This window comes from Hemitrygon akajei, chromosome 16 (assembly GCF_048418815.1).
Source record: "Hemitrygon akajei chromosome 16, sHemAka1.3, whole genome shotgun sequence".
In the NCBI taxonomy this organism is placed as follows: Eukaryota; Metazoa; Chordata; class Chondrichthyes; order Myliobatiformes; family Dasyatidae; genus Hemitrygon; species Hemitrygon akajei.
In genome coordinates this window covers 6,807,013-6,826,221 of record NC_133139.1, presented here as the reverse complement: position 1 = coordinate 6,826,221, position 19,209 = coordinate 6,807,013, and the positions used below count along the sequence as shown (strand labels likewise).

At 42.6% G+C, this 19,209-nt stretch overlaps 1 protein-coding gene across 1 annotated transcript in view; it reads left to right on the top strand.

Annotated features, from left to right (window-relative positions):
- LOC140740315 (unconventional myosin-Vb-like) overlaps positions 1-19,209 on the top strand; it is a 189,383-nt gene that overhangs the window by 76,434 nt on the left and 93,740 nt on the right. The window contains exons 11-16 of the mRNA XM_073069469.1: positions 4,862-4,943; positions 6,610-6,717; positions 8,095-8,207; positions 10,785-11,050; positions 11,135-11,216; positions 14,849-14,989. Of these exons, the coding sequence (XP_072925570.1) occupies positions 4,862-4,943; positions 6,610-6,717; positions 8,095-8,207; positions 10,785-11,050; positions 11,135-11,216; positions 14,849-14,989 (792 nt within the window). The remainder of the gene's footprint in view (positions 1-4,861; positions 4,944-6,609; positions 6,718-8,094; positions 8,208-10,784; positions 11,051-11,134; positions 11,217-14,848; positions 14,990-19,209) is intronic.

Sequence of the window (19,209 nt, the reverse complement as noted above, 5' to 3'; positions counted from 1 at the left end):
AAGCATTATATAAAAAAGCATTTTAAATCCCACATTAACAAAAGTGACCAGAGCAACATTTCTACACAAGAAATATTGCAAAGGTATGTCCGTGTTTGTCACACTTTGATGCTGAAAAACTATTTCACGCCTTTACATCGAATAGACTAGATTCTGGCAATGCACTTTTTACTAGCCTTCCAAAGCAGTCACTGACAAACTTCAAATAATTCAGAACGCTGCCACTTTGTTTTGTAATCCTGCTCGCGCTCTCAGGACTACTGCTGGTCTCTCGAATTTAAACCATCTCCATCGAACGATATTTGGTAGGTCAGCTTTTTTTGAACTTTGCTCCTCAGCTGTGGAATCCAGCACCTACAGCTGCAGACTCGACTCAGTTGACACTTCTAAGTACCAGCTCAAAATCTGTTTATTTATCCTTGCTCATCGTTGTCTTTTATTTTCATGTTTGCACTTCATCCCATTGTAAAGCACTTCGAACTGCATCATCTGTGTGAAAAGTAAACTATAAATTATTAACAGGATTCACAAATAAATCAAATTAAATTATACTTTTTTTTACAAGGAAGAGTACAATTTTCATTTTTAGTGGAAAATTTTCAGTGTTTCTAAGTGCAGTGATCAGGGTTGTGCTGGTTTCTTCAAGGGCAGAGTGGTTGAAGTGAACCTTCTGTCTGTCTGTTCCTACCTCTGACATCTCTTTCCCCTCCCCACCCCCTCCCCTCCAGTAATCCAAACTTTCCTCCAGTTGTCTTTAAAATTATACCCCTTTGTATTAGCTATTTCTGCCTTGGGATAAAGTCTCTGGCTCGCTACTCTATCTGTGCCTCTTGTCTTGTACACTTCTATCAAGTCATCTCTCATCCTCCTGTGCTGCAGAGAGAAAATCCCTAGCTCACTCAACCTATCCTCATGAGACATGCTGTCTAATCTAGGCAGCATCCTGGTAAATCTCCTCTGAACCCTCCATCCTTCCTATATATGAGGCGACCAGAACTGAACACACCATTCCAAGCGTTGTCTGACCAGGGTTTTATAGAGCTGCAACGTCTTCTTGCTGTTTGCGAACACAATCCCCCCCCCCCCCCCAACTAATGACGGCCAATGCACCATTCACTACCTCCACCACCCTGTCAACTTCTGCACCCGATTGAAGGATCTGTGGACGTGGACACCAAGGTGTCTCTGTCCTCCTCACGGCTAAGAATCTGCCATTAACCCTGAAATCTGCCTTCAGTTTCAACCTTCCAAAGTGAATCACCTCACTTTTCTGGATTGAACTCCATCTGCCACTAGTCAGCCCAGCTCTGCACCCTGTCAATATCTCCTACACTATCCAGAGCATGGCTATAACCTTCGAGTCATCTGCAAAGTGTTTACCATCATTCCAGAGGCCTTCTGCTTCCTTGGTGCAGTGACTGCTTTGGGCTCTTTTTATTACATCTTTCTAAGCATTGTTTATATTTCCCAAGTAGCATTTTAGTGTAACTTTCCAAAAGAAAGTCACGTTCATTAATTAGAATATGACTTAGCAGAATTTAACATGGTGAGGGCAGTTTTAGTGCATCTTTTGATTTGACTACTCTCTACATAAACTTAATCTTCACTTTTATATCACCTTCTGTCTTCAGTTTCTCATTCAAGGGCCTTGTTTTTGTAAGTACCAAGGATCTGCTCTAAGTCCAGCATGCAAGTGCCATTACTTTCTTAGAAGTTTGCGAAGATTCAGTATGTCGTCCAAAATGTCTATATGTGTGGTGGAGAGTATACCAAGTGGTTACATCATGGCCTGGTATGGAAATGCCAATGCCCTTGAACCAAAAATTTACAAAATGTAGTGGGTACAGCCTGGCCTATCACAGGTAAAGCCCTCCACTCCATTTGTGCACACTTACATGGAGCGATGTCGCAGGAAAGCAGCATCCATCAAGAAATCCCACCATCCAGGCCACGCTTTCTTCTCACTGCTGCCGTCTGGAAGAAGATTCAGGAGCCTCGGGACTCTCATCACCAGGCTGAAGATCAGTTATTACCCCTCAACCATTAGGCCCTTGAACCAGTAGGGATAAGTTCATTCACCCCATCACTGAACTGTACCCATAACCTATGGATTCACTTTCAAGGACTCTTCGTCTCATGTTCTCGACTTTAAAGTTTATTTATATTCTTTTACTTTTTGTAGTTTCCATCTGTTGTCAGGTGTGTGTTTGTTTTGTGTGTGGTTTTTCATTGATTCTGTTGTTTCTTTGTAGTTACTGTGAACATCCTGCAAGAAAATGAGTTTCAGGGTTGTATATGGTGACATGTATGTACTCTGATAATAAATTTACATTGAGCTTTGAATTTTTGTGCCCAACAGGTATTTAATGATGATAGCACAAATCTTTAAGAAAAGGAATAGGGTGGTAGTAGGGAGAGAGATGCCCGTTGAAAAGTGAGAAGGATCAGTCTTAAGAATAGTCATTGTCTGAACGGAAATAACCCAAGCACAGTGTCTGATTTGAAGTGGATGTAACTGCTCTGAAATGGTCTGATCCAAGGAAAAGTAAAGGAATACCATCAGAGGAATGTCCTTGTGTGGGCGCAGTAATGGGGTAAGGATACAACTAGCCGTTATCCAGAGCCGATGAGAAGTGGACTGAGGCTGATGGAATAAATCAGGGCCCTCCACTGGTCAGAGGATGTGTCCTAGCTGTCTACAGGATACGCAAGCCAGGGCAGTACGATGTGAAGAGCAAGCTGTTCCCCACGTAGCCGGCTCCCTCTCTCCGCGTAGGTGATGAATCCAAAGGAATGGCAGAGATGATACAGTTTGGCACCAGTGACATCAGCTTTGAACTCGATGTAGAACTGACTTGGGGACTCCAGCTCCAGATTTCTTTTTCGTGGTTTTCTCCCGAAGCCTTCCCGTTGACCATATACACATACCTTGAGATTCATATAGGAATATAGAAATGCAAAAGCTATGCCTAAAGATTGGCAAACAACCAATACGCAAAAGAAGGCAAGTGGTGCAATAATAAATAACACAGAGAACGTGAGTTGTAGAGTCCTTGAAAGTGAGTCTGTAGGTTGTGGAATCAGCTCAGAGTTGTGGTGAGTGAAGTTATCCACAATGGTTCAGGAGCCTGATGGCTGTAGGATAGTATCTGTTCCTGGGACCGAGGGCTCCTGTTCTTCCTTCCCGATGGTAGTAGAGCATGTCCTCTTGGTGGAGGTCCTTGATGCTTCTAGTAAATGAGCTTAATGTTGGGATGGGCTTTGCCTGGGACGCACTGGGCTGTATCCACCACTTCCTGTAGACTTTTCTAACTGTGCAGAAACAATAAGGAAAAAGTTTCTTTTTTTAAAAAGTTCTCCGTGGCAGAGCAATGAGCTCCACGGACTGAATACCCGAAGGAAGATGCACGTTCTTAGGGCAGGAGAAGGATCAGTTATGTTCTGACTGCCCAGTGTACAACCAAATGGAACAATGTTCCTCTGGACCACCGGCACATACACCATGTAAAACAAAATATTTCCATAAATTAGTTATTAAATTTAATTCAAAATGCATGTAGTAGAGCACTACACAGGTAGAACAGTGTTCACTGTGCTAGTGGTGAGACCTTGGTGACAGGTGTCACAGCATGAGGGACAAAGCTGTCACCCAGTCTGAACGTGTGTTACCCTAGTCCTGATGCTTCTGTGATGGTGACGACGATGGCACCTGTCTGTCTCAGAGGGCAATGGATAGCGGCACTGGAGTTACCTCTCCAGGGCACAAGTCTGGGCGGAAGGTATGAAGATCCTGGGATGCCCAGTCATCCAGATCTCCCTCTCAGCCTCACCAGTGTAGTCCAACGGAAAGCAATACGTTTGGCACCAGCTTGGCTGCAGCTCGCTGGAAGGATGTTCAATGACTTCCAGCCACCTTAGGGTCTCCACTCTGGATTTGCGGCCTGGGTTTACTCCCGTAGCCTCTGTCTCTCCCAAGGCAGTGAAGCTATTTACCCATGGCTGAGAATCTGGTTCACGAACGCTAGGGTGTGTCTGCACGCTGGCAGGCCTGTGTGCTATGGATGCAGGGGCCAGACCTCCTCCCTGTCCTCGTTAGTTCAGCCTGAGTCCCAAAGGAATTCATTTTCCGTGTGTCGTCAGCGAGGAGGCACTGAGTGAGGTTTGCTGTTGGAGAGGCTAATGTACCGGCAGGGAGAGACTCCCACATTCAGCTCTCCTGTCCGTGAGACTGCTGGCCGGCGGTGGAAGCTGAAAGTGAGAGTGACCAGCACTACCCACAACACTGCCACAGTTTGACACTCATTTGTGTCTCCTGTACCACCTCCCTCATGGCAGTGGGTGAAAGAGACTGTGGGATGTGTAAGTGGGGGAAGTGGTTCAGGTGTGCACTTTTACCGAAGGGACAATGGCGTTCAGGAATTGTTCAGCCAGGGCCAGTGTGGATATTTGCAATGATACAGTAAAGCTGTAAGTTTTGAATTGGGGGTTTCTGTGGTCATTTACCTCACACAAGCAGGTTTGATCAACTAAGGGTCAAAACTATATTTTAGTTCCCACATTTCCACTTACCACCATAATGTTGTGACCTCTATTCTGTGTGCTCTCATCCCTTGTGCCATGACCACCTTTGTTCCTGGAGTAACAGGAATTAACCAGCATCCTGACTCCTGGAGTAACAGGAATTAACCAGCATCCTGAGGAAGTGCCTCTGCCTGAAACATTGACTGTTTATTCATTTCCACAAATGCTGCCTGACCTGCTGAGTTCCTCCAGCATTTTGTGTGTGTTGTTCCAGCATCTGCAAACTTTCTCGTGTTTTTGACCAGCATCTATAATGTTTTAATTTTTCTTCATTTCTCAGGCAGAGGAGGAGAGGAATTATCACATTTTCTATCAGCTCTGTGCCTCTGCTAATCTGCCCGAATTTTCTGAATTGGATCTTGGTAAGTAGTGGTGTTGAGACGCAAAGCAAAAGTGTAAATCTCCTTGGGTATATTAACCAATTTGGGCAAATTGGATTGTAGCTCTGCAATTGATCTTTTGGGTTTATCAGGGATCAAATTAATTTGCCATTCACTTGCACGTATTTGGAATTTGCTGTGGTGTGTTGGTCATGGTGTGACATACAAGTAAACAACAATGTTCAATGTTTATAAAGAATTGTATAAAATTTAAAGGACAGATGTGGAATAAGATGTGCATAAATACCAGCTTGGATTTACAATGCTAACAGCGTTATATAAAACTGGTTTAAAGTGCTTACAGTGCAGGGATGGGGTTATAGATGATGGAGGTGGGGAGCCAACAAGAATGGTTGATCAGATTACCTGGGGAAGAAACTTTTAAGATGGTGTAGTTTTTGCTTTAGTGGCCCTATAGTGCTTTCTAGAAGGGAGCTCAGGGTGGGTAGTGTCCACAATGATTTTTTCAAGTTTGCTTCCTTGTCCTGGACATGTACAAGTCTGTGGTGATGGTAGACTACACCCACTGACCTTTTCTGCTGCCCTGACGGTTGGCTGTAGTTTTCATATATTCTGATGGGATGCTACAGACGGTAATGGCCGATGTGAGGATGTTCTCTGTGACGGCAGTGTAGACCTGTTCTGGGGAAGGTGGAATTTTACCAATTGCATATGTAAGGCACAAGTTAATTGCTGAGAAGTGGTTTTGATATCTGATTGCTGCTTTGCTTCAATTTCATAGTGAAGATGTTAGAAGCAAAGTACTAATTTTGTAGTTAATTTCTTTCTTTCTAAGAGATGAAGCAAAATTCAGATTTATTTATCAAATATACATTGGAGCATACACTGAAATATGTTTTGTGTTAACAACCAAAGGAACCCCGCCAGTTTCAAGAGAAATTATTAAAGTTCATTTGTCACCAAACACTGCCCTGAGATATATTCTTGCAAACATTCACAGCAGGGCGAAGAAACTCAATGGACACAAAGACTGGTGTTTTTTTGTAACTACAAAAAGAAACAAGAAATAATAAGTAAATATATGAAACTGAACATGATTTGTAGAGTCCTTGAAAATAAGTCCGGAAGTTGTGTTCAGTGTTGTGGTAAGTGAAGGTGTCTACGTTGGTTCAGGAACCTGATGGTTGGAGGGGTATAGCTGTTCCTGTAAGTGTCATTACCGCTACACATTCCAGCACCAACGTAGCAGGTCTGACATGCTCAGCAGAACAACACAATAAAACAGAACGTACCAAGCAACATCAGCAAAACAAGCCCCATTCCTCCTTCCTAACCACCCTTGTAGATACAGTCCTCTAACCCCGGGACAGGATTGACTTGACTTGATAAGTACTTGATCTCCACAAAACCACATGAGAATATGCATACGTTTGGAATAAGCTCTGAATACCAACAGGAACCATGGACTCTGATTATCTGAGACTTCTGTCTGTAGTGGCTCAAACTTCTAAAGTTTATTTAATTTGTTCTTGAGCAAGGGATGTTGGGTAAGGGGAAAAAGTCAGATGAGATCATTGGCTTGTGATCGCCACCTGGTGGTATGTCAGTGCACTGCTGTTTATGGGAGCTCAGCTGGCAAGCTCTTTCAGTTTGCATGGTCCTTGAGGGTAAATTATTCTTATTTCAGGTAGTGCAGACAATTACTTCTATGTTAATCAAGGAGGGGCCTTTTCAATCGATGGAGCTGATGATTCTGCAGACTTTGAAGAAACTCGGACAGCCTTCACTACGTTGGGTATGTACACTCTTGTAAGGCTGGTATCCAGATTGCCGATGAGATAAATTAAAATTGCACTTTTGTGTTCTCATTTAACTAAGAATACTAATTTATGGTCCTTTTCTGTGGAAACCTAGCTACTTGTTTTGTAAAGAGCAAACACGAGGAAATCTGCAGATGCTGGAAATTCAAACAGCAACACACACAAAATGCTGGTAGAACACAGCAGGCTAGGCAGCATCTATAGGGAGAAGCGCTGTCGAAGTTTCGGGCCGAGACCGAAATTGGAGTAAACCCACTTAAAGGGAGAGCTCCACACTCAGATGTGCAGCCAGCTCTATCATCAGCACCCTCCCCGCCCCCACTATCGAGGACATCCTCAAAAGACAACCTTTGCTGTTAAGGCCCCTCACCCTCCCTGACGGTAGCAACGAGAAGAGGGCATGTCCTGGGTGAAGTACAGCGGCCAGGAGACCCAAACTCAATTATTTAGGAGCAGCATCTTCCTCTCTACCATCAGATTTACGAACTGTCCATGAACACTACCTCATTATTCATCTTTTATACCATATCGTGTGTATGCGTCCCACATTTTAACTGACCCTGATCAACCTAAGCTTCACGCCGACATGGCCTGCATTTTCCTTACATCCATATGCTTGTCTAATAACTTTTGAAATGCCCCTGATGTAGTTGCCTCTAACGCAATCTCTGGCAGGGTGTTCCACACACCCACAACTGTTTTTTTTTAAAAAAAGACTTGCCTCTTTCTTCTCTCCCCCCCCCCACCCCACCGCCCTGTACATTTCTCCAATCACCTTAAATCAGCCATTTCTGCCCGGAGAAGGAGTCTGACTATCCACTCCGTCTGTCTTTTATCATCCTGTACACAACCAGGTCACCTCAGGTGCCCCTTCCCTCCAAAGAGAAAAGTCCGAGCTCACTCAAAGCCTATCCTCATAAGACACGCTCTCTAATCCAGGCAGTCCCAGTAAGTCTCCTCTACACCCTCTCTAAAGCTTCCATATCCTCCTTGTAATGAGGCAGCTAGAATTGAGCATAATATTCCAAATGTGGTTTAACCAGGGTTTTGTACAGTTGCAGTATTATCTTGTGATTCCCTTTGCATTTATTTTGCTGGTCAGTTTATTAAACAGCCAGTTTATGGTTATAATGATTGCAAATATGTGAATTGGAACTTTTCATTACTGCAGTCATGGTCAAGATTCAGTTTTGAAAATGTTATCTAACATTTTGAATATTGGTCCTAATTTTTTACTAAAGTGATTGGCTGGTGATCCCAGAGATGTTAGCAGCTAATAGTTTATTGATCAATGCTTCTATATTAAAATGAGGAAAGCTGCTTGAATGATGTTTATTTGTGCATGTTTTCAGGTTTCTCTGAGACTTTTCAAATGGAAATATTTCAAATTATAGCTTCCATCCTTCATCTGGGAAATATAACCTTCCAGTCAAATGATCGCGATGGTGATCGGTGTTTCGTTAATGTGAGTGTTGTGCTTACCATCTTCACAATTAAGCACTTGTCTTTTAAATTTTTGTTGTTTGAATGCCTGTATCTTTTGCTACGGATATTATCCAAACTTTTTCCGTAAAACTACGATATTTGATCAGTCATTTGTTTGCTGAGAAGGTCATGATTTTTACCACATACTGATCTCCACTTCAGAAAGCACTGGTTGTGAAGCATTTTGAGGTTTTGAATCTGAGATAATCCACTGTTATTAAAGCTGGTTTTTACTTTAGACTTTTTCAGTAATAACAAAGTTAACACAAATCCCTTCCTTTGATCTAAAGCTACTTCAAAGTAATAAAACCCATTCTTTAATTTTATGGGTTAAGTCTACTCCTGTTTTTTTTTGTTCCAAACTGCAGATGTTGGTGAATTTGATCTCTGCTCTCCTGTTACAAAGTTTTTCCAAAAAACCAAGCCCCAACAGTTATCATAGTCACAGAACACAATGGCCCCAAAACAGCCCTTTGGCCTGTCTAGTCTGTGCTAGCCTGTTTTGCTGACTAGTCCCATTGACCTGCACCCGGACCACAGCCCTCCATCCGTATAACTACGAAACTTCTCTTAAATGTTGCAATCAAACCCACATTCAACACTTCCACTGGCAGCTCATTCCACACTCTCATCACCCTCTGAGTGGAGATTTCCCCCCCACCCCCCACCCCATATCAGATTCCATAACCCATGCTCAGTAGTTTAGAACACAGAACAGTACAGCACAGGAATAGGCCCTTGGGCCCACAGTTTTAATTGGCAATCAAATGGCCAACTAAACTAGTGACCTCTGCCTAAACAATGTTCGCATCCCTCCATTTTATACATTTATCTGTCTATGTAAACCTCTAAGAGTCCCTAATGTATTGCTCTTTAGTACAGTTGTTGTCATAATCCCATGCTTAACTGTTCAGCCTGGGATTGGACTACAACTGTTCTTGACTGTTAAGTACAGTTGTGGTCAAATCCTTGAGCTTAACAGGTACGGTAAGCAGTGTGCACACTTCATTTTCTTTTGCCCTGTGAACAAGTGGAACATGGGGCAGCATTCGTAGTGTCGTAGTTGACACAACACTTAGAGATCCAGTGACCCAGGTCCAGTGACCCAGGTTCAATTCCTGCATTTGTACATTCTCCTTGTGACCACTGGGTTTCCTCCAGATGCTCCGGTTTCCTCCCACAGTTCAAAGATGTACCAGTTAGTAGGTTAATTGGTCATTGTAAATTGTCCGGTGATTAGGCTGGGGTTTTGTCGAGGGCTGTTGGGCCGTGCGGCTCGGAGGGGCCTACTCTGTGCCGTATCTCAATAAATAAATAACATAACATGTTTCCCTTTTTACATTTCAAATTTTATTTCCTATCCATCCTCCAGGTCAGCGCTATTCCATTGAGCCAAGCACCCCACATGCCAGGCTCTTGGCTCTTTGTCGTTTTTCTCCATTATGGACTATGGGAATAATCACTGTAATATAGTACGTCAGCAGTCCTTGAATATTCATGTAGCACTCTGCCAAGTATAATTTTGATAGTCCATGTGCTCCATTCTTTTAATTCTTTGATTTAAATTATTATTGCCGAGAGCTGTACTGAAATCATTCATCCTGTTTTTTGTCACAATTACTCTTTACACCTACATAACATTGAGAAAACTAGTACTTGCCAAGAATTCCATTATTTACAACCCAAGTACTCCACTTTCAGGCAACCAAAATGAAGTTGAGTTGAAGTTCCATCACCCCCACAGGGGCAAGGCTGCTGACAGCAGAACAGCTTGCCCGATTCTCTGTCCCAGATCAGATGCTGCACATCTTCAAAGATCTCTTTCCTCCACCTCCACCAGGTCTTTGGAGCTTCTGTTGACATTTCTGTAGCTCTGGGCTTTATGGGATGGGTTTGCCACCCCCGTGCCCAACTTTCACATCCGGGTTTGGGACTGTCCTCAGTGGAGTTAAAATGAAGTTTACAAGTAGCAAAATTGTTGAGTTGGATGCAAGCTTTCTATTATTGTTTAGAGGTGTTGGGATTTTGTTTGTTAAACTCTGCAGTTTTTAAGAGCTGACTAGCTTGTATTAAACTGTTTTAAGTGGTGAGGGGGGTTTTGAACAGTGGAGGTGGCTTCTGTAGAAGTACCTTGGTTCTATAGATGCACAGTGCATCGTGACTGTTGCTTCACAGCCTTGCGTATGAACACTAATGGAAAATCCTACAGCAGGTAGTGCATTCAGCCCAGTCCATCACACTCTCTCTTTCAAGGACTCTACAACTCATCTTCTCAGTATTCATTTATTATTATTTTTATTTGTAATTCAACAGCTTGCCTTCTGCACTTTGGTCAGTCTCTGTGTGTAGCTTTTCATTGATTCTATTGTATTTCTTTACTGTGAGTGTCTGTAAGAAAGTTAATCTCAGGGACGTGTATGCACCTTGAAAATTTTGCTTTGAGCTTTGAACCAGTGTGGATGGGGTACATTTGGAAATGAACTGTAACATTTTGCATTCACCCTGTTATTAATGTGAAATTCTGGTGACCAGAATGGTTTGTTTTAAACGTTGGCAGTCAAATGATAAACATCTCCATCGATTCTGTGAGATACTCGGACTGGAGCGAGACCAAATGGCTCATTGGCTTTGTCACCGCAAGCTGACTACGCTGAATGAAACCTTCATCAAATGCATGACAGTACAGCAGGCCACCTGCTCCAGGGATGCCCTTGCCAAACATATTTATGGGCAACATTTCCACTGGATTGTCAATCAGATCAATAAAGCACTCGGGTCCTCCTCTAAACGGCATGCCTTTATCGGCCTGCTGGATATTTATGGGTAAGACTAAGGCCTTGCTCTTTACACCAACATCAGCTTTAAAAATGTGCTTGTTGTTCATATTCTTTAATTCCTCCTTTTTAGGTTTGAAACGTTTGAAAGGAACAGTTTTGAGCAGTTTTGCATTAATTATGCAAATGAAAAACTACAGCAACAATTTAATTTGGTAAGCAATCTACAAAGAGGGCTTTTAAAGTTAACGCAACCCTTTACAGTACCAGCGACCTGGGTTCAATTCCCGCCGCTGCCTGTAAGGAGTTGGTACGTTCTCCCTCATGGGTTTCCTCCGGGTGCTCAGGTTTCCTCCCACAGTCCAAAGACGTACTGTAGACTAGGATTGAATCAGGGGTTGTTGGGTGGCGTGGCTCAAAGAGTTGGAAGGACCTGTTCTGTGCTGTATCTCAAATTAATAAATATCGTTCTAAGGCACTTGTGTCTTATCTAGTTGAGGCTTTTCCTTTATTGCACACAAGTGCAGAGGAAGGTGGTATTTGTCTCTGGGAACTGCTTGAATATTTTTAGCACCTGGTTTTGTTTTGATGTGGTATGAAATTATTTTAAGTAAGAATTTGAGTTTAAGTTGATATGATTTGTGAACAAATCTCTTCAAATTGAGGCCAAAGGTATTTATTTTATTTTTTTGTAAAATGAGTTGGGATTGTTTCAACTAAGTAACTAGTATCGCTTCAAGATAATGGGGCGCCGTGGCAATGTAGTGGTTAGCTGTGACACTATTGCACCGTGGGGTGTCGGAGTTCAGAGTTCAATGCCGCAGCCAACTGTAAGGAGTTTGTATATTCTTGTGTGGGGGTTTCCTGTGGGTAATCCAGTTTCCCTTCACAGTCCAAATCCATACTGATTGGTAGGTGAATCAGTCATTGTAAATTGTCCTGTGATTAGGCTAGCGTTACATAGGTGGGTTGCTGGGTGGTGTGGTTTGTTGGGCTGGAAGGGCCTGTTCAACACTTTATCTCTAAATAAGATGAACTAAAAATAATTCTTTTGGGAACCACTAGGTGGCTGTGTGATACACTGTAGTGTACAGAATTCCCTTGGGATCTCCAGAACTGGCCCCATCACCTAGAATATGCCCTCTTCTGATTACTGCCATCAGGGGGGAGGTACAGGAGCCTGAAGACACACACAGTGTTGTAGGAATAGCTTCCCTTTCTACCGTCAGATTTCTGAATGGACAATGAACACTAACGCATTTTTTTGATCTCTTTTTGCACTACTTGGGAGGGGCACTAGAGGGAGGTAATGGAAAAGTGAGGAGAAGGGGCAAGAGGGGAGCCAGAATGGGGAATGGAAAAAGAGCAAGGGGGTGGGGGAGGTTGGTGGGAGAAATCAGTGTTCATGTTGTCAGGTTGGAGGCTAGCCTGTTGAGATGAGGTGTTACTCCTCCAATATATTTAAATGTCTCCAAAATGTACTGATTATATCTGATTCTGGGAGTGAGATTCAGATATCAGTCACCCTGTGTGGAGAAAAAACCTTCCCCTCAAATCCCCTTCAAAATTCTGTCCCTCACCTTTTTAAAATTTACGCCCTCTTGACTGTGCTGCCCTACAGTGGAAGTGGATCATCTATCTGTCTACCTGGTGCATACCTCATGTATTCTGCTATAAATCAGAATCTGGTTTTTGTCACTGGTGTACTCATGAAATCTGTTGTTTTGTGGCAGCAGTGCATTGCAATACATTTTTTAAAAAACTATAAATTACAATAAGAAGTGCATAAATTTAAATTAAGCAGTGCAACAAGCGAGGTAGTATTCATGGATTCGATGTACATTCGGAAGTCTGATGGCGGTGAGGAAGAAGCTGTTGCTGAAGTGATCACTGTGTATCTTCGGGCTCCTTTACCACCTCCTTGACGGTAGCAATGAGAACAAGGCATATCCAGGGTGAAGGGGCCCTTAGTGAGACTTCTCAGTTTTGATATACTGTGCCCAACAACATGAGATGTGATGCCCTCACTAACCCTCCACCTGTCTTGCCACATCCAAGGTCCCGCTGTTCATGGGCATTCCTTGGCACACTACTGTTTACTGGAGACGTCCTATCCCTACTTAACTTCCCAGAACGTACTGCCTCAGTTTTTAGGGTTATTCCGATTTTATTCATCACATGTACATTGAAACATACAGTGAAGTGTGTTGTTTGTGTTAACAAGCAACACACCCAATAATGATTCAACCGCAATTTCATTACGTGGCAGAATAGCTTCGAGGGGCTGGATGGCCTAGGCGTGCTTCTGTTTGTGGTGATGTGTCTTTCACAAACAGTTTGGCTTTATGCAACGTGGAGGACATTGCCAGTGAATAGACTTTCCCACGCGTGACTAGATCTGGCAGTCACTTTATTCAGTATCTCCTGTACCTAATACAGTGGCCACTGGGCGTATGTTCGTGGTCTTCTGCTGCTGTAGCCCGTCCACTTCCAGATTTCACATGCTTCGGCACACCACTCTTACACCGTGTGGTAATTTGAGTTACTGTCACCTTCCTGTTGGCTTGAACCAGTCTGGCCGTTCTCCTCTAACCTCTCTCAATAACAAGGTTTTTTTCGGCCGCAGGACTGCCACTCATGAGTTTTTTTTTTCACACCATTCTCTGTAAACTTGAGACTGTGTGCATGAAAATCCCAGGAGATCTGAAGTACCGTAGATGTCGGATTATAAGCCGCTACTTTTTTCCCCACATTTTGAACAGCTTTGAACACTGCGGCCTTTACTACGGTGCGGCTAATGCATGATTTTTTTTCATGCCGCCAAAAACATTTTGCCTCGTAACAGTAGACCAATAAAATTGATGAGTAGTTCACAGAGGTCCAATGAAATTGTACGATAAATCAAGCGCACTTCCACAATTAAATTATTGTAAATCAGTCATTTGTACTCACCCTCATCAACATGGAAAACACTCGAAGAAAAGCATTGTGCTGCCTTTATGGCAGTTATTTAGTTTATAATATTTTCGCTTAGTAATTCATTTGTTAGTAATTTCTAGTTAAAGTTAGAAGTGTTTTAACTATATTTGTTTTCTGTACTACATCGCGGGATGCTATGACGTCACACCCGGTTTCGCCGCGTCTTGTGGGAAATACCGGTTTGCGATAAACGGGAAGGTGGGGGCGAGCGGCATTAGATCTGAGCGAACGCTGCTTTTAAGTTAAAGGCGATCAATAACTTTTCCTGGTAGGCTGCAGTATATATATTTTTTAACAGTCGTTAGGAGATATTGGAATGTTGTTCAGTAAAAAAGTATACGCAACGTATATTTAAAAGTAGCCACGTTACAGGCACGGTTCGAAAAAAAGCATTTGCAATATGTATTTGTTTATGTTACCATATGGATTTAATTAAAAGTTAAAAAATCCTCACGTGTAATATCTTTCTGTGTAAATATCTCATATTACAACGTGGGACACCTGCGGCCGAAAATCCGGTGCGGCTTGTACAAGTACAAAATTGATTTTCTTTCTAAAATTAGAGCCAGCGGCTTTTAATCAGGTGCGCTCTGTAGTGCGAAATCTACGGTAGTCAAATCACCTCCTGTTGGCACTAACAGTCATTCTACAGTCAAAGTCACTTAGATCACATTTCTTCCCCATTCTGAAGTTTGGTCTGAACAACAACTGAACCTCTTGACCATGTCTGCATGCTTTTATGTGTTGGGCTGCTGCCACATGATTGGCTGATTAGATAGTTGCAATAGTGAGCAGGTATGCAGGTGTGTGTAATAAAGTGACCACTGAATGCATGGTTTAATCGTGAAAATGTGCTTCTTCCTTCCAGCACATGTTCAAACTGGAGCAGGAAGAATACGTGACTGAAGGATTATCATGGAAATTAATTGATTATCATGACAACCAACCTTGTATTGATATCATTGAAGCAAAGCTTGGTATCTTGGATCTTCTGGACGAAGAATGTAGGGTAAGTGTTTCCGCCCCACAGTGCCCACAACAGTTACTAATGCTGTGGAAGGAAATTCTGAACAAGAGGTTAAAATATCTGAATTGTTAGCACCCTGCACCTTTAATTAGCAATATGCGTAGTGTTGGCCTTAGTGCATTACACAGCTGCGTAAGCAAGATGGAGTCAGTGTGGTTCATAAATTGTAGGGAGGACCCTGTGGGCTGTCAAGTTTCTGACAATTAAAAAAAGTGTCTGGTTTTCTTTTACCTGTCAGGTACTAACATATAAAACAAATTATACTCCTGTATTTTCATAACTTACTGGATCTAAGAATTTAATGAATTGTCTACTTATCAATAAAGATTCAGCATTTGGTCTGGGTTCTCGGCTTTGCGCAATAATCTATCATAGTCTCAAGGATGTTTAATAACCTGTCTCTCTATGTTGTGGGCAAAAAAGAGACTGTCTCTGGCATTTTCATGGGAATTGCTAAGACACACAAGATTGACTTTTTCTTAACTTTGTAATTGACTTTCTGTGTGTATGTCCAAAAAAGGTGGTGACTATTGTTCTTTGTAAGACTTGATCGCACTGGTAGCAATCAGTTCTTCCCGTATTCATGAATGTAGGTACCATTTAGTCACTTCAACATCCATATCCAATTTATTGGTGACCAAATTTAATTGAATTTCCTTAGCAAATTAATTTCCTCAACAAACTCTCAACCCATCAGTCTCCTGAATCAGCATTGATAATTTCACTCTCCTTAGCTCTGAACTGATTCCACAACCTATGGATTCACTTCAAGGACTCTACAACTCGCATTCTCAATATTTATTTATTTATTTATTTATTATTGTTGTTTAATTTTTTCTTTTGTATTTGTACAATTTATTTTTTTATCATTGGCTGTTTAACTTTGTGTACATTTTTAAAAAATTGTTTCTATAGTGATCCTTTGTATTTACTGTGAATACCCATGTTAGATACATGGGCTATGACCACAGGGGGTGGAGAAAATGGCTGGAGTTGCTTAGCACTTTAATGCAAGGGTGTTTATTAGGTGCATCAAAAAAAACCTTTAAAAATTAGGGAAAACAATGAAAAGAATGTTACTAATATTTACAAAAAGTTACCTACCAGGAAACCCAATAATAGTTCTGTACTATTTTGTTCATTGTGAACTCCTGGAAGTCTGTGCCTCTCTCTGTCTCTGTGATGAGGCCTGTTTATAGAGCTTTCACTAGTGGCCAGTCCGGACATCAGAAGTTAGGAGAGGAGGTGAGTTCACTCAGCTCCACTGCCCGAGGATAAAAGGAAGGAGTGGTTTGCGGCAGTGGCTAATCAGCGTTAAGGTTTAAGAGCAAATCAAAGGAAGACGGGTAGGCGCAGTGATCATCGTCACAGCAGCTGTCATCTGAGTGGTCAGAGTCAGAGTGGTGATCTAAGGCTTTCGCTTTTCGAGGCTTCACTCAGAGAAAGCTAAGGAAAGAAAAACAAGATTTTTTTCATTCTCTTTATATTTGCTGAGGTAGGACAGTAGAGATGACAGGCAGGATAGTGAAATACTTCTCCTGCGGGATGTGGGAAGGCAGGGAGACCTCCAGTGACCCTGACGACTACAGCTGCGAAAAGTGCATCCAGCTGCAGCTTCTAACAAGCTGTGTTAAGGAGTTGGAGCTGGAACTGGATCATTCGCGTGACTGAAGGGGTGATAGATAGGATATATAGAGAAGCGGTTTCACTCAAGGTGCAGGACACAGAAAACTGGGTGACAGGCAGGTCAGGGAAAGGGGAAAGAGCCAGTGCCGAGTACTCCTGTGGCCACCCCCCTCAACAATAGGTTTATCACTTTGGATACTGTCAGGGGGATAACTGAACGAGGAAAGTCGGTGATCGGGGCTCTAGCGCCGACTCAGCCTCTGATACTCAGGGAAGGGGTTAGAAGGGACATGTTGTGGGAATAGGAGATTCGTTAGTTATGGGAATGGACAGAAGTTTCTGTGGGTGCGAGCGAGATTCCTGGATGGTATGTTTCCTCCTGGGTGCTAGGGTCCGGGGTGTCTCAGATCGGAGTCCTCGGCATTCTGAAGTGGGAGGGTGAACAGCCAGAAGTTGTGTTCCACGTAGGTACCAATGACATGGGTAGGATGTGTGACGAGGTTCCACATAGGGAGTTCAGGGAGTTGGGTGCTAAGTTAAAGGCCAGGACCTCTAGGGCTGTGATCTCAGGATTGCTACCTATGCCACGTGCTAGTGAGGCCAGAAGTAGGAAGATTGTACAGTTTAATACATGGTTAAGGAGTTGGTGTAGGAGGGAGGGCATAAAATTTTTGGATTATTGGGCTCACTTCCAGGAGAGAAGAGATGGTTTGCAACTGAACTGGAGGGGAAATTGATAACCTAGCGGGAAGGGTTGTTAATGCTGCATGGTGGGGTTTAAACTAGAGTTGCAGAGGGATGGAAGCTAGACTGCCAGGGCTGTTAGTGGGGAGGTTGTGGAGGCAGATGTTGGTAAGACTTCAGACAAAGTTGGGAATCAAAAGGTTGAGCATTGTGCGACAGAATTGAAAAGTGTGAATACAGGGCTGAAGATGTTGTATCGGAATGCATGCAGTATATGGAATAAGGTAGTTGAACACAGCACAGTTGCAGAATGGTAGATACAATGTTGTAGGCATCACTGAATCACAGCTAAGAGAAGATTTGTAGATGAGGGCTTAATGTCCAAGGATGCACATTGTATCGAAAGGACAGACAGGAAAGCAGAGGGGGTGGCTTTGCTCTGTTGGTAGAAAATGAAATCAGGTCATTAAAAAGAGGTGATTTAGGGTTGGAAGGTGTTGAATCATTGCGGATTAAGCCAAGGAACTGCAAGGATAAAAAGACACTGACTGTTGTATGCAGACCTCCAAACAGTAGTAAGCATATGGCCTACAACTTACAACGGGAGATAGAAAATGCACGCCAAAAGGGCAATGTTACAATAGTCGTGGGGGACCTCAATATACAGGTAGATTGGGAAAATCAGGTTGGTGCTGGATTCCACGAGGGGGAATTTTTAGAGTGCCTATGAGATGGCTTTTTAGAGCAGCTTGTGGTCGAGCCCACTAGGGGATCAGCTATTTGGAATTGGGTGTTGTGTAATGAACCAGAATCAATTGGAGAGCTTGAGGTAAAAGAACCCTTGCCGGCAAGTGATCATAATATGATCAAATTCATCCTGAAATTTGAGAAGAAGCTAAAGTCAGATGTATCAGTATTACAGTGGAGCCAAGGGAATTACAGAGGCTTGAGAGAGGAGCTGGCCAGAATTGATTGGAAAAGAACACTGGCAGGGATGACGGCAGAGCAGCAATGGCTGGAATTTCTGGAAGCAATTCGGAAGGTGCAGGATATATACATCCCAAAGAGGAAGAAGTTTTCTAAAGGAAAGATGACACAACATTGGCTAACAAGAAAAGTCAAAGGCAACATAAAAGCTAAAGAGAGGGCATATAATAGAGCAAAAATTATTGGGAAGTTAGATGATTGAGAAGCTTTTAGAAACTATAGAAAGAGCAAAAAGATGAAGTGACGAGCATGAATAATTTGGAGCAATTATTTCCTCAATGTATTCATAAGTGGAGGCCATCTGGAATAATCTCCTTTGCTTCAAATAGTACTGATCGGAAGACCATCCTGTGTCACTGCGTGGTCCGCGTGTACAAGGACTCTTGGGGCTGGGGTTGAACAAGTCATACCTTGGGGTATTCAACAGCCCTTGCTTGCAAAGCAACCTGGAGACCTCTTGGAGGTTCAAAGCAAACTCATTGTTGAAGTATGTACGTATGTGTTGACATGTACCACCCTGAGATTCATTTTCTTTCATGCTTTAATAGGTGGGGGGGGGGTGGAGGAAAAAGGAAATGCAATAGATTTTCATGAAAAAACATCATGCATAACAGATTGACCAGCAATGAGCAAAATGCAAATTGTGCAATTAAAGTTGTATTGAGAATATATTTTAAAATGACTGCAGTGATAATATTGAGAATATATATATCAAGATGGCGTTGGTGATAATTGGCAACATTCTGTGGGGTGCAAATGATAGTTGCAAATATTCTTTTAAATTTACTTTGAACTTTGAAGAGTGACTGAGTTGGTGTAGAATTGGTTCTGATTCTATCAGTGGTTATTGAAGTTATCCACATCGGTTCGGGGGCTGATGGTGGTGCTTGTCCACTGGGTCTGAC